Genomic DNA, 14,497 nt, shown 5'->3' on the forward strand with positions numbered 1-14,497 from the left:
AGCAAACGTGTCCAGGTCTAAATATGACCCATATTGGTGATTTAGCAATGTATAAAACCATGCAAATAATTTAGCTAAAACTTAGCCTGAATTGGTAAGCTTGCTAGTTTTATCCAAAATGGCAGCTATGTGGCAAAGTGAGCCAAATGCTGTGGGGTAAATCGAGCCAGCGTTTTAACCTACCCAACCACAAGGCACTTATGTTAAATCTCTGAAGTATAAACTGGTATAATTTCAATGTAATGATGCACAACTGGTTTAGTTTTCTTATCATTTCTTGTCATTTTCTTATTTTTTAGGAACGAAGTACAAGTACACCAAATCCTTCTCTGATAAGACAAAGAAGATGCTCAATCATATATATCTTCCCACCTGTAATCCCTAATGGCCCAACATGTTCGACAGTGCAGAAAAACTACCATGCCAAGAACCTTTTTACTAAAATGTTCATTATTTTCAGTGACATTTATTCATTTATTCTAATTCCGTTTTTATTGTATTTAATTTTACTCAACAAACTCTGTTTAGTCTGTTTTTGGTTACTTTGGTGTTTAACATAATTGTTTCAGAAATGCAAACAATTAAATATATTGAAATTGAAATTTAATTTGGTTGGTTTTATGTGTTGTTTAAATCAGATTTAAGAAAATAAATCTTTTGTAAAAAGACATCTCATTATTGAAGGTGTTTTTAAAGGGGTGGTAAAACACATTCTTTTGAAGGCTTGATTGTGTTTGTGGGGTGCACTGTAACATGTGTTCATGCTTCGTTTTAAAAAAAATTGCCTTATTTTTCATATATTTGACCTTTATTCTACACTGCTCTGTCCCTCCTTGTAAAACGGTCTGATGCTTTCCGGGTTGTATGAAGCCAGTCCCTCAAAAATACGCAGTGGGCTCAGATTGGTTAGCTGGCCCAGTGTGTTGTGATTCGCTAACCGCAGTGCACGTCGGAAACGTCACGCCCCTTACCGCCCGAATCAGACCCAGAACATTTGAGTGAAGATGATCGAGCAGAACCTGTTCAGTCCTCGAGAGTAAAGACTGCGGATCTATAATGATCGCTACTGAATGGCACTTTAACTTTTGTATTTTTAGAACGATTATAGCCAAATATCTGTCGCAAGAACTAACCCAAAACAAACACTAAGCACTGGCTTTAACTAGTAAGTTAGCCAAATCACACACAGAACCATGTTTAGCAAGCCTGTAGATAAACAATACATAAAAGCTCTAATCAAAGAATCATTTACACTAATGCCAGGTTCGCTGTTGAGATTTTAACGTTAGTGTTTGTACCGATAGGTGTTCGTCGGATAACGTTAAGTATGAATGAGCTTTTAACAGACTGGTTTGCAGAACAGTGTTGTCATCTGTTTACTTCCTTGCTACAACCTATTACAGGAAAACACATCGATGAAAAATAAATCAGACTTACAGGTTGTGGCCCGTGAACAGCTTCTGTTTGTAAATCCAGCTTTCAGGACAAGCCGTTGTGCATATCCTGTATTGAACTCGCGAAGTTTGTGGAAGATTGTGTTGTCCTCCGTGAAATGTGCAGCGCGCGCGTCGTGCATCCACGCACCGGCAGTGTTTTTTTCACGCAGCTGACGTTGTGCAAATCTGGTATTGAAATCGCGAAGACGGTGGATGCAGGGAGCCCTGCGCGCGCCTGATTCCCCGCTGACTCAAACACACGTGCATATAACATGCTGTATGTTAAACGCTCTGCAACGCACCCCCGTCCCTATGAAGGCTGAACAGAGCAAGTACCCCAGACCTGCAATCCGGATGAAAATAACAGCGTTTCTTCGGCATTGCGGCAAAAACACAGCCTACTAACGCTTCCCCGCGGCGATACAAAATTGCCTCGCCCCCCTTATTTCATATTCTCGGAGGAGGGGTTTATGTAAATATTGGGCCTGGTGATGTCAGCAAAACCTGGAGGAATGTGTAGTAGTCCCTAGCGGCCGTTTGCTGTAGTCCTTAGAAACTGATTTCTTTAAAAGCAAATATCTCCCTTTGCTTTAAACTTTGAACGTTGTAACTTTGCAGATGTTGTTTATGCTCAAGCAGCAACATTACACGTTAGCTAAAGTTAGAATAGTGAAATCGTGGTTTACCACCCCTTTAAAAGAGGTAAATTATCTTTACAATTTTACTTCGACTATCAGATTCAATTAGATGGTCCATTTACACCTAGATGGTGCAACTTACCCAATGACTCAGATCAACTTACCCCGAACCTGGGGTAAATTGAGCCACATGAACACTTCTTTATAAGAAGTTATATTTGTAGCACCCTTTGTCATAGATGAATTCTGGTCATTTGAAATGATAGCAAACATCCTGAAATTACTTTGCACTTCTGCCGTATTTTCTCTTATCTTGAGGACCACATAAGTTTAAAAAAATTGCCCATCTTACCCCACTCTCCCCTACTGTCTAAAAAAAGTAACTAATTGTGTAAAAAGTTACTTTTGTGTTACTTTTTCTCATCTGGGCTGGGCTTGCTTGTTTTGTAATAACTATCAAACAAACATTTCAAAATCTAGGATCTTTTGATTGCACATGCCACTTTGTTTGATATTTTATTTAATGAAACTGACTTGTATGTGATTTAAAGGTAACATATATAATATTCAAACATGATTGTATAAAACGTGATCGGTAATAACGTTTAAAATATGATTTATACTCCCAGGAAACTTTGGATTCATTATGTTAAACATCATGATAATACATTATGGCAATTTGTCCACAGTTGCTTGCAACAATCGTTCCTGGGAATGAATAATTGACAGAGAGCTTAAAATGATTCCAATAAAAGGAACAGACATCTACACTAACTCTCACCTCTGATTATGAGCCACATTAACAACGGACAAGCCCTACATGCTCATTTGACAAAGTGATGTATTTTAACTGCCCTGGACGGCTCTATTAAATAATACATTAAACCTGGATGCAATTTGGATGCCTGCAAAGAGAATTGCTGGAATTGGAGGAATGAGATTTTTCACATTGACATCTAATTACAAATGAATGAGAGGGTGAGCAACACACACAAAACAAATGGTTCTTCAGCGGTTCTTCAACGGTTCTTTGGGGTGGTTAAGGTGCTATATAGCACCACTGCCATACAAAGAATCCGTTAAGCCCCTGTATAGTTCTTTAAAGGTTTGTGATTCAAAACAGCTTTTGCAGTAAATTCACATTTATAGCAAACATATGAGAGTGAAGTAACAGATCTAAAAATCTAAGGAGGAGAATGGGGTGGTTCTATAGTTCTACATAGCATACCATTTGACAAAGGTCCTGCACCTTAAAAGATAGGTGCTATATAGCACTTAAAGTGGTTCCCAATCCCAATGAACCACTTTTAGTGCTATTTAGCACCATTTTTATTTGGAGTGAAATGTTTATAGATTTCTCAGAACGACAGCCTAACACCAGTGAATTTACACTACCTCGATGCTGTCAACAGTTTACTGAAAAACTTTCCGTATACTTACAGTAGCCTATTTACTCAGATTGTTAGGACAGTTTTAGTCAAACTTCTGCTCAACCATGTGATTTTTTTTGTAATGGGTTGAATCAAACCACAGATGCTATCTTTAAACTTCCCTTTGATTTCTTTAAATGGTTAATGCCCCATTGGTTACTGAAATAATTTGAATACCAATACTATTTCAGGACTGTACTTTTTGGTGACACAAGCAGAGCACTGTGAAACCATCTATGTGTGAAACTTCCACTCTAAAGGTCCGTCACACCAAGGACGATAACTATAAAAAATATAGCTGCAAGTAGCAATACCGGGGCCAAGCGCAACAGAAGCAAACAAGGAAGCTAGCAGCAGACCAACTGAAAAAAAAATTAGCGAAGACATTTGAAGACAATTTTAAGCAAAAATGTTAAAACCCCACATTAAAACACTGAGTTGTATAGAGCCAATGTCATATTTTTTTTATTATAGCGCCACCAAGAGGCACAATCCTACCATTTTTTAATGTGTGCTCGGAGAGTGAGCCCATACATATGTTTGTCAATTTTGGTGAAAATATCTAATTTCGTTTTGAGTTATAGACATTTATATGAAAATACTTTTCTTACTATCGATATTTTGACATTTGGGCTCACATACATCTGACTATCGGCCTATGTTTACGAACTTCAGACGCTGGTTTCATCTCGATTGAACTAGCGGTTCCGACGATATCAGGTGATTTTTTTATGGCTAAATTACAACGCTGCACAAACCATACACCGAAACCTAGCAAGTTTGATATCGTTGGACTCGGCAAGGATTCAGAAGACAAAAAAAAGTCCCATGAAAATAAGTCAATCTCACCCAAAGTTATAAGCGTTTTTTTTTTTTTTTTTTTTATCTCCACTAGGTGGTGCTGTTTCGAAACTTCTCAGGCTCTTTCAGGACATCGAGCTGATGACCCATACTGAGTTTTGTAACAATCCGTTCAAGTGTTCAAATACAGCCTTTTAGCACATAATTCAAAATGTCTGAAAGCCAACATGGCCGATATGGTAAAATTGGATATCAGACGACTCGACATGTTGCCCTGAACAAACGGTTCAAAAGTTATAAGCAAAAATAACCATTTTCATATCTCCGGACCAGTAGGTGGCGCTGCGCCGGAACTCTGCAAGTTGCCTCAGGTCATGCTTATGATGATGACATGTACCAAGTTTGGTTTGAATACAATAAAGCGTTGCAAAGATACAGCCTTACTGCAAGTGCTTTGTAAAATTTGTTCATGCTTTTATCAAAAACTATTTTGACGAATCAACTTGAATTCCATAACTTTTTGTCAGCACTGACTGAAGATGATGTGGTTCAATTTTCGTGCAAATTGGACGAACCGTTTAGGACAAGTTCACAAAAGTAGGTTTTTGGGAAAATTCCAAACGGCGGGAAATTTATAATGACGGGAAACACGTCATAGGGTGCTATCGAATCGGCGTGAGCTCAGAAATCAGAGGAAAAGATAATTTTGTTTCTAGCCCTTAAGGTTCAAAAGTTATTAGAATAAACATGAGTTCAAATTTGGACAGGTGGTGGCGCTAGAGGGATTGAGTTAGAGACACCAAAATTGCCATGGTGACAGATCAGACTGCCCTCTATTAGTGTGCCAAATTTCACAACTTTTTACCAAACGGTTCTATGGGCTGCCATAGACTCCCATAGCGGAAGAAGAAGAAGACGGTTTCAATAGGTGCCTTCGCACCTTCGGTGCTTGGCCCCTAATAATCGTTCTCAATATTAAAGAATAGCAGAGTTCACACCACAGTGATAACGAACGGCACGGAGAAACGATATCGTTGGAATCACTTTCAGAACGATTTTATCCAGCTGATGAAAAACATTGGTGTAACGAGCTCGAGCATTTAAAGCAGCAGACAAGCACGCGCTTAGAATAAACAGAACAATATTGTCGCTATAATATAGTTATCTTTACAGTTAACTTTATAATTATTGTTCTTGGTGTGAACAGGTCTTAACCCTGCATGTTTTGCCACTAATTTCAAAACAAAACAAAAAAGTAGATTGTTTTTTTAAGACACAAATCTTATAGGGGAAGTAAGTTGTCTCTGTGTAAAGGCCTAAAGGATTTACAAGATAGAAGTCCGAAAGTACAACATACTTTAATGTCATCAGCTGTGAAATATAATTGTTATGAAACTATAACACTCCTTTAAACCTTAGTAGCCTAGTTGTAATTAGAGCCAGTCATTTTGGTAGGCTATAGATTGACCAGCAGGAAAATAACAGGGGGAGTTTTCTGTGTTTTCAGTAACTGAAAAAAAAATTACATTTCAGAATTGTCTTGGCATAATTCCTGGATAAGGTCACCAGGGAAAACTAAAGAGAAATAGGGAGAGAGAAACTGACAGGAAAAGAAAGAGAAAGTCAACAGACCGTACAAACTCACTGAAGGTTATATTTGCAGATGGGCTTAAAGGCACTCTCAAATGTCTCCAATGATAGAAGGTAAAACCTGGTCACTTTATCCCTTCATAATGACCATGAATCCATAAGCTCATTTAATAGGTTATCAGGCTGATTGGTTATTTAAAATATTAATGTTAAATCTCCTCCAACCTGTCATCCTTAGCATCTCTGGCAGAAGTGCACTGCTCGCACAGTTTATTATTGGCCACAAAAGGAACACCTTTAATTACTACTGTGTCCATGAGTTGAATAAATCAAAGACAGGAGAGAAATATCATATTCCTTATATTTTCAGTGATTTCTACAAGACATTGGATATCCAGTAGATGTCAGTATTTCTCTTCTGAGATCAATCCAAATCCCTTGGGATGCTTCTAAATCTGCACATATTTAAAGTAGATTTTCTGCATGGCATGCAGAAGAGTTTTATGAACTGTTGATTTATAAAACTTTTTAGGTTAATGAAATTCAATGTATTAAATCAAGTATATATTTATTTATAATTAAAAGTGCAGTAAAAAAATGAATTGCAGGGTAATGCGGCATCTACAGTTGCAAGAAAAAGTATGTTAACTGCTTCCAGAATCTGTGAAAATGTGAATAATTTTAACAAAATAAAAGATCATACAAAATGCATGTTAGTTTTTTATTAGTACTGTCCTGAATAAGATATTTACATCATTTATTGTTACATATAGTCCCTTGTTTATACTGAGCAGTTAAACTGCCCAAAGTTCTTCAGAAAAAAATCCCAAAAAATATTTTGCATATTTGAACCCTCTCCAGCAGTGATTGTATGATTTTGAGATCATTGTTTCATTGAGGACAATTGAGAGACTTTTTGAATTTAAAAATCAAGGTAAATTGTATGTAATTTGTCTTCTGGGAAACATGTAAGTATCTTCTGTTGCTTCCGAAGGCCATTACTAAATGGAAAAAAATTTTTTTTGACATCTTCATCCTGTTCCAAAGTTTTCACCCCCTGGCTCTTAATGCATCATGTTTCCTTCTGGAGCATCAGTGAATGCTTCAACCTTTCTGTATTTCTGTGACAGAAAGAATCAGTGCACAATACAAGTAACGTGAGTTACATAGTCAGATTACTTTTTTCAAGAAACAAGTACTTTTCAGGCTAGAGTAAGGCATTACTTTTACATTTACAACAAAATAGTTACTTTTTCAAAGAAGTAATGCAAGTTACTTTGTTTTCCCATTTATTGACTGACAGCTCTCGCTGTGTAAAAATGATAGTTATTGTAGTTCTAGACTAAATGTTGGCATGCATTTACTCATCTCACTTGCACAAAACTGTTTCAGTATTCCTCAAAATGAATAAAAACTGAAATGCTACCTCAGAATATTACGCAAACCTGCAATAATTAAATGTTATTTAATAACACAAATATACTATGTGTATTTACTCTCACTTTATTAACCAATGTCTTTGCTGCTGACCTTCGACAATCCAATTCAACCATACCAATAAGCAAAAAAGACTTTAGATAAACATAATTAATTGTGTTACATCTTTTTGTTTGTATTGCCGAAGAGTGTTGAACATTCTTCTCCATCTAAATCCTATTCTTCTTCAATCCAGAATGGCAGCATAGCTGAAAAGATTGTTTGAGCTGCGCCCTCTTTTGTACAGGTGTAAATTTGCATTTTTGTCCGAAAAACCAAACAAACATGTTTTGTTATTAATAAACAAACAAGAAAGCCTAGCCTGGGTGAGAAAAAGTAACGCAAAAACAATAACTTTCCATAAAAAGTATAACTAAGTAATGCAATGAGTTACTTTTTTTAGGGAGCAACATATTGTAATTCATTACTTTTTCAGTCCACTCTAAAATGCAAAAATGCATTGCACTGCTACCACTGAGCTGATCACAACTGTGGAGGTTCATGGGGGTTTTTTTGGGCGAGATGAGCTTGGTTTCAGTTTCAGCCACAAGCCTGGACCGCTGCATTAAAATGTTCCATTGCAGTTCAAATGAATGTAGCACAAAAATATCATACAGGCTGTGCAATTCATCATCCATTTTACCCCTTAAATTACTCCGTATATATTATATTTTAGACAATAAGAATATTCAAATATAGAAATAAAATTCGAACAAAACTTGAAGCCAATACAAATCTTTTTTTGGTTAAAAATGATCCAAAATCTATTATTGAGCAAGTTCATAACCAGCCAGTGTTCAAAACGATTTCCTCACCTTAGCTTAGCAATTCACAACGGTAAGCTTGTAATAATGTGTTATAATTTGAGTGGTATGAGTTTTCCATGGGAAATATGAGCTTCCCCCGTTCATCTTTGTGTCATTACGTCACGTCTGTACATTAAGGAGTCCGGGCTAGTATGCTATATCGTATGTGTGTAAGTTGCAGGTCATTTGTGGCCTCTTCTTACAGCAGCTTGTTGCGCCATGTCAACTGGTGCGTTGATAGACAACCCACACTCCTCAAAACATTAGATTCTACCGCGCTGAGGAGCCGTGCCAATGCACAACCCACGTAAAAAAGATAACTCCACAAATAACTGAAATGTCAGGGTTCGAACAGAAATGGCGACATATAGGTAAAACTTATGGACTGCAGCTTTCATTTATAGTGATTTAGGCTTAAATAAAAACCAATAAAGATCTGGATTTTCATATTTATCATGTAATAGCCAGGGGTTGATGTAGGTTCATACTGAAAACACAATGTCATTTAATAACACTATACAATATATGGCGCTGAATGCTAGCACAGCTGCGTCTGCCTTTAACTGGCCACTCCATGTTGAGACCTTCAGACCTTTGTATGGATCAGCTGTAGAGACATGTTTGTCACATGTAAGAGCATTGTATCATACAATAACTAAGAATCAAAATGCTGTTTTTGTTTCAGCTCAAACCTGTGACGTTGAGGTACACAAGATGGCCTTTCGCTTCAGTCCCACTGTTGAGACATGTGGCATCACACTGGTAGTATCCACTGTCTTCAAGGCTCAAGGAATTGAATGAGAGGAAAATGTTCCTGTGCCTGATTGTGTTATTTTGTATTTCATTTACTGTTATTACATATTCGTTCGGATCTGTGATGGGTTCTTGCTCAGATTTAGGCTTAGTGGCATTTGTGTACCACCAATTGGTCACAATGTCACAATTGTGTGTCTCATACAGCACCTCACACTTGAGAAACACCGAATGGCCTTCAGTCTTCGTCACCGGTTCACGTGAGTATTTCACAGCCACTGTACCTGGGGAATATTTCATCAAGCTCATCAAAACTGTTGAATGCATTAAAAGACTCCAAAATTTGACAACAACCCAGCTAGCAAACCTATTTAGTAAGAACGTTTTACTAAAGTTCCAATAAAGTTATATGAATGGCCAGTTTTACAAATTTACGTTAGTTCTTGGTGAATGTCATAATACTTGCAAAATGATAAAATTGACATTTCCCTAATGTTTTCTGTTTTATAATTTTGCAAGTTTTATGGGAACATTCATTTTGAGCATTCTCTGATCCAAGTAGTAAGCAAAAAACATTGGACCCACTTTATATTAGGTGGCCTTAACTACTATGTACTAACATTTTAATTAATCATTTGATACAATGCACTTATTGTGTACATGTCTTTACATTGTACTTACATTTTAAAAAATACCTGCATGTAATTACATCTGTAATTAATTTCTGTAGTTACATTTGTAATTACACAGTTGACACTTCCCTTACACCTAACCCTACCCTTAAACTTACCCATACCACCACACCTGTCCCTAACTCTACCCATATCCCACCTCAATATCAGCAAAGGTATTTTGCAATACAATTTGAACACAGTAAGTACATTGTAGTTATTTTTTGATGTAAGTACATAGTACTTAAGGCCACTAATATAAAGTGGGGCCAAAACATTTGACTAACATCCAACTAAAATGTTCCATGAATGATGTAGATAACACTTTTATGCTAATGTTCGATAATGTTATTAAAAAACCAGATAACTTTGAGCTAATAATGTTACTGGAATGTTTGTTCATAACGTTGAAAGCACCATGCCAGAATGTTAGCCAACGTTTGCTGTTAGTTTGGAAAGCTTCATTAAAAACAAATGTGTCTAAAAGTATTACGTTAAGTTAAGAAGTGAGTGAGACTTACCCCCTGCTAGAGACGATAGCATACTGCAGAGAGCAACCATTATAGGGAACGCAGAAGTCGGGTGAAAGAACTGCATGTTTCTGTACTCAGTTAGTCAGAGGAAATGGCTAACTTGAACATGGCTACCTGATGTTTGTCTGAAGCTCTAACCACATCAAGAGGACTTCCTTTGAACTTTGCAGATGCAGCACTGGTGCATTTAGACAACCAATCACAGATCACGTGGCTGATGAAAAAAGAGGCCGCAAAGGCCTGTTTGAAAGTCACAAGATGGTCATTTGAGTGAACAAAAACTTTCAATTAACTTGTGTTTGATTGCCGTTGGTGGTTTGATACTGCAAGTTGTGTAGGTTTAGACCTTAGATAGGAATCAGGCCTTAGCATTTACCGCTAGCAAGTGGTTACCGCTTGCGTCATTTTCAGTTCGACCCGTCACCCTTTCTTTTCACTTCTCTTCTTTTCAAAATATGCAATGTTATGAAAAGTCAGAACTTTACGTTTTAGGTTTTATTTTGAAACTATACATATAAGTGAATTCAGGGAGATTGAACCTAAATTAATCTTATTATATTTTCAGTCTTGTCATCTATGTGTGTTACACTAATTTGTTGACATCATTTATGTGCCCTGCATACATTTCCTGTGTTTCCCACACTTATTCCCCGGTTATGCATATAAATTTCAGTGATGTTAAAGCAGCAGTTGACAAAGTATGGTTCAAGTTTTTTTTAATTTAATACACATTGCACATTGCAGGTTTGACATATAGCCTACTGTAACATATGCTGTAACAAACACAAATATGTAACTTTATAGTCTTGTGATTTACCAGTCATTCTTGCCAGCTAGACACACTTACTGCATCTTACTGCAGTAAACATATAACAATAGTACAAGTACTAACAATAGTAACAAAATAAGTAATTTCTCTAAGCAGACTTTAGAGTTTCCTGCCAGAAACTACAAAACAGGCTCAGTGTCCAATAATGACATAACTTTCACTTAGTTTCACACGGTTTCCCCAAATTACTGGCATTGCTCAACACAGTACTGTACCACTGTGAGAAAACATAAAAACTTGCATTTTTGAAATGATAAATTACTGTCACATAGATATTCAACTCCAGAAGAATTACATTACATTCAACCAACTGGGTCTTAAAGTGCAAATGCATGAGTCTGATACATGAATACATAAGTTATAGAATATTACCTCTCTTATACAGTCACTCTCTGTGGTCAAAACACGCTGATATAGTGGTCAAAATATTGCGTATTAATCTATATTAATGCAATAGTACACTTCATAGTATTGTAAACATAAATATGTAAAATAATATGCATGTAATAAATTAAATAAATACTAGAAAAGATTTAAGGAACACACAAAAATTCACAATCACAGAGATAAATAACACAGAATAAATGCATACTGTGAGGTAGCTGCAGGGTTAACATTCCTCGTTTTGGTCATGAAGGGATTTCATCTCAAAATTGTCTCCTGGGGGGACAGGATGAAATTATTAAATTAGTTTGTTATTGAGATGCCGTTCTTAAAAGATGACAGTTTGTTGGGTTGCATTAACCAATTTATACTAGAGGGATACAATTTTGCAGCTTACTCTTTAGCCAGGTGCGAAGACAGATGACAAAAATGACAGTAACCACAATCATCACGACAATGATGACCGAAAATGTAATGATGTAACTTCTTGGTGTAGTGTTGTTCACTGTAAGACAAGAAAATATTTTTTCATCAAATAGTGAGAAAAAGACTTGTTAAAAACTATCAAAATGCAACATAATGAATGTTTGGCTTAAAGGGATAGTTCACCCAAAAATTTAAATTCTGTCATCATTTACTCATCAACCAAGTAACCAAGCAGATCTCACCCCACTCCAAAGGGGGGCGAGATCTGCTTGGTTACAAACATTCTTCCAAATATCTTCCTTTGTATACAGCAGAACAAAGAAATGTATACAGGTTTAGAACAACTTGAGTAAATGATGACCGAATTTTCATTTTTGGGTGAACTATCCCTTTAATTGGTTTTGCTGTTTTATCAGGTAATCTAAAAAATATATATATATTGACTTATTATTTAAGTCAACACTATTTAGCATGACTGAATCGAGTGACTGCATAGAAATTAACAACTGCACATTTTCTAATTGTGATTCTAGCTTAGCCGATATGTTGAACCTGTTACCTTCATCATCTTGTTGAGGCACGTAGATGTGGAAGCTCTTCTCCATTCTGTCACTCTGAGCCAAACATTCCACGTGCTTCCCACGAAACTGTGACAGTGGAAGTGTGATGTTGCTTGTAATGGTGGATGAACTGTCTTTGTTGAGCGTTATGAAATCATTTGAACTAAAGTGCTTCAGCTCTTTCTCTGAGTATTTCCATTGGATTGTTGGAGTTGGTTTACCGGTGGCTGAACATGAGACTACAACATCTGGATCAGAGGTGGGTGAAGGATTCACTTCCGCTGTTATTTCTGAGATACCTGGAAAGTACCAGAAATATAATGACTTAAAAGTAGCCTACTACATATTAAATCACTAGGAAAACTTCTAAATACAATGTTTTCAATTTGTGTATTATATATATTATTTTTGCTGGTTCAATTGTGACAATATGCCCCGGCCGCCACATAAGTCAATATATAAAGACTGTTTACTCAAAAAGTGACTTCTAAAACTATATTTTTATTCTAGTACAAACTGCTGTATTTAGCCCAGAATATCAAACACCAAGGTATTACCACATGACTATACCATGGTCTCATAACAGTAAAGTACAGGTGTTTACCTACCTTTAACAGTGAGGCAAAAGGTTTTTCGTTTGGGTCCTGATGGATACACTTTAAAGGAACAAATGTAGCAAGCCTCGTCTTCAAATGTTGTGTTTTTGATCTCAATAGATGTTGAATTAAATGACGCCAGAGGGAAAGTGACTTTTCCGACGTACTCCTTATCCACATTATCCTGGAATTGTTCGCTGAATGTAGCAAGAGTTTGTACATTTCCATCCGCGCGTACCCGCTGCCAGGTGACATGTTTGACTCCAGACGCGAACGGCAGCGTGCAAGAGAATGAAGCATCCTGACCAAACACGACATCTGTGTCTCCTCGTGCTACAATAGCTGAAAGGTAAGCTGTGGAATAAAAAATAAACAAGTTATTAGTTTGCAAACTTAACACAGTTTTGTCCTGAAAAGTATGATTCTTGTGACTAACCTCTTATGAAGCTTAAAATTAGGATCAAGTTCACCAGACACAACATGTCGAATGGTTGGCAATGATCAGTTTGTAATCAGACATCGTATATATAGCCTAAACCGAAAGTGAAAGTCGATGCTTATTACGCAGTATGACACACGCAGGGGTTTCCTGATTCACTAAAAGGGCTATATATATATATATATATATGGGTAATATGGTAATCCACGCGACTTTCTGTCATCCTACGATGAAAGGGAGAGTGGGAGACTTGAGTTTGTAGGATATTATGATATTATTGTTATTAAACCAATCAGAAAAAAAAACCAAGCCAGTACCTACTCATGGAAATTTGATAGTTTGATGGGCAATTTAGAGATATTATAATTAGATACTAACAGAAAGGGGAGACCCCCAATTTTAGAGAATTTCTACTTGGGAATTATGTTGCATATGTGTATTCAAAATCGTTCAAGAATTGCCTCAGCCAATTGATCTTAAAAGTATCGTTTAAAGAAGCGAAGTCAAGAAAATGAAGACCACCATGTTCAAAGCTATTTATGACAGCAGTTTTTTTTATGTAAAGTCTCTTGTGTCTCCAAGTCAAAAAGCATCCTATCCACCTCGACACATATCGACTTGTTCACATGTAAAGAAAGAGCAGGATAGGTTAATCTGATTGTTAATCTAATTCACGTTAAGTCTGATTGTTAATCTAATTCACGTTAAGTCTGATGGTTAATCTAATTCACGTTAAGTCTGATGGTTAATCTAATTCACGTTAAGTCATATCATTTTTATTTTAAAAGTAAGAAAAAAGTGTTTTCCATCAAATGTAATCTAACTAGGTGGTCGAATAAAAATATTTGGACCTTATATTTGAAAATGACCTCACTTTTTATTTTTTATTGTAACCACTTAGAAAACAGATCAACAAACAAGGAACATAATCAAATCACTGAATAAAACATATGATCAGCCATAGGTTGAGCACAGCCAGTAACAACCAGAAATCAAATTACCTCACATTAGCATCAGCTAGCTAGTTAGCCAGCCAGTTAGCATCAGCTAACAATATTTTGCAAAAAGGTTGATTTTATCTACTGTTATTTTGGCTTGTCTTTTTTTACTTTAAGCTAAAACATGCTTG

The 14,497-nt window shown here is 36.4% G+C and overlaps 1 protein-coding gene and 1 long non-coding RNA gene across 2 annotated transcripts; both read right to left on the reverse strand.

The window, feature by feature from the left end:
* Positions 1-4,394: 4,394 nt before the first annotated feature.
* LOC307124375 lies at positions 4,395-10,548 on the reverse strand. The gene is made up of 3 exons (XR_013816257.1): positions 10,123-10,548; positions 8,870-9,214; positions 4,395-8,784 (listed from the first exon to the last, which is right to left on the reverse strand). It is a non-coding gene; the product is annotated as an uncharacterized lncRNA (long non-coding RNA).
* Positions 10,549-10,834: 286 nt separating this feature from the next.
* On the reverse strand, positions 10,835-13,463 carry LOC307124369 (OX-2 membrane glycoprotein-like). Its single transcript, XM_079813518.1, has 5 exons — positions 13,366-13,463; positions 12,942-13,283; positions 12,333-12,632; positions 11,745-11,852; positions 10,835-11,623 (listed from the first exon to the last, which is right to left on the reverse strand). The coding sequence occupies exons 1-5, from the start codon at positions 13,409-13,411 to the stop codon at positions 11,574-11,576; spliced, it is 846 nt and encodes a 281-aa protein (XP_079669644.1). The 5' UTR covers positions 13,412-13,463; the 3' UTR covers positions 10,835-11,573.
* Between the last annotated feature and the right edge of the window lie 1,034 nt (positions 13,464-14,497).

Source organism: Gobio gobio, assembly GCF_949357685.1.
Source record: "Gobio gobio genome assembly, chromosome: 3".
In the NCBI taxonomy this organism is placed as follows: domain Eukaryota; kingdom Metazoa; phylum Chordata; class Actinopteri; order Cypriniformes; family Gobionidae; genus Gobio; species Gobio gobio.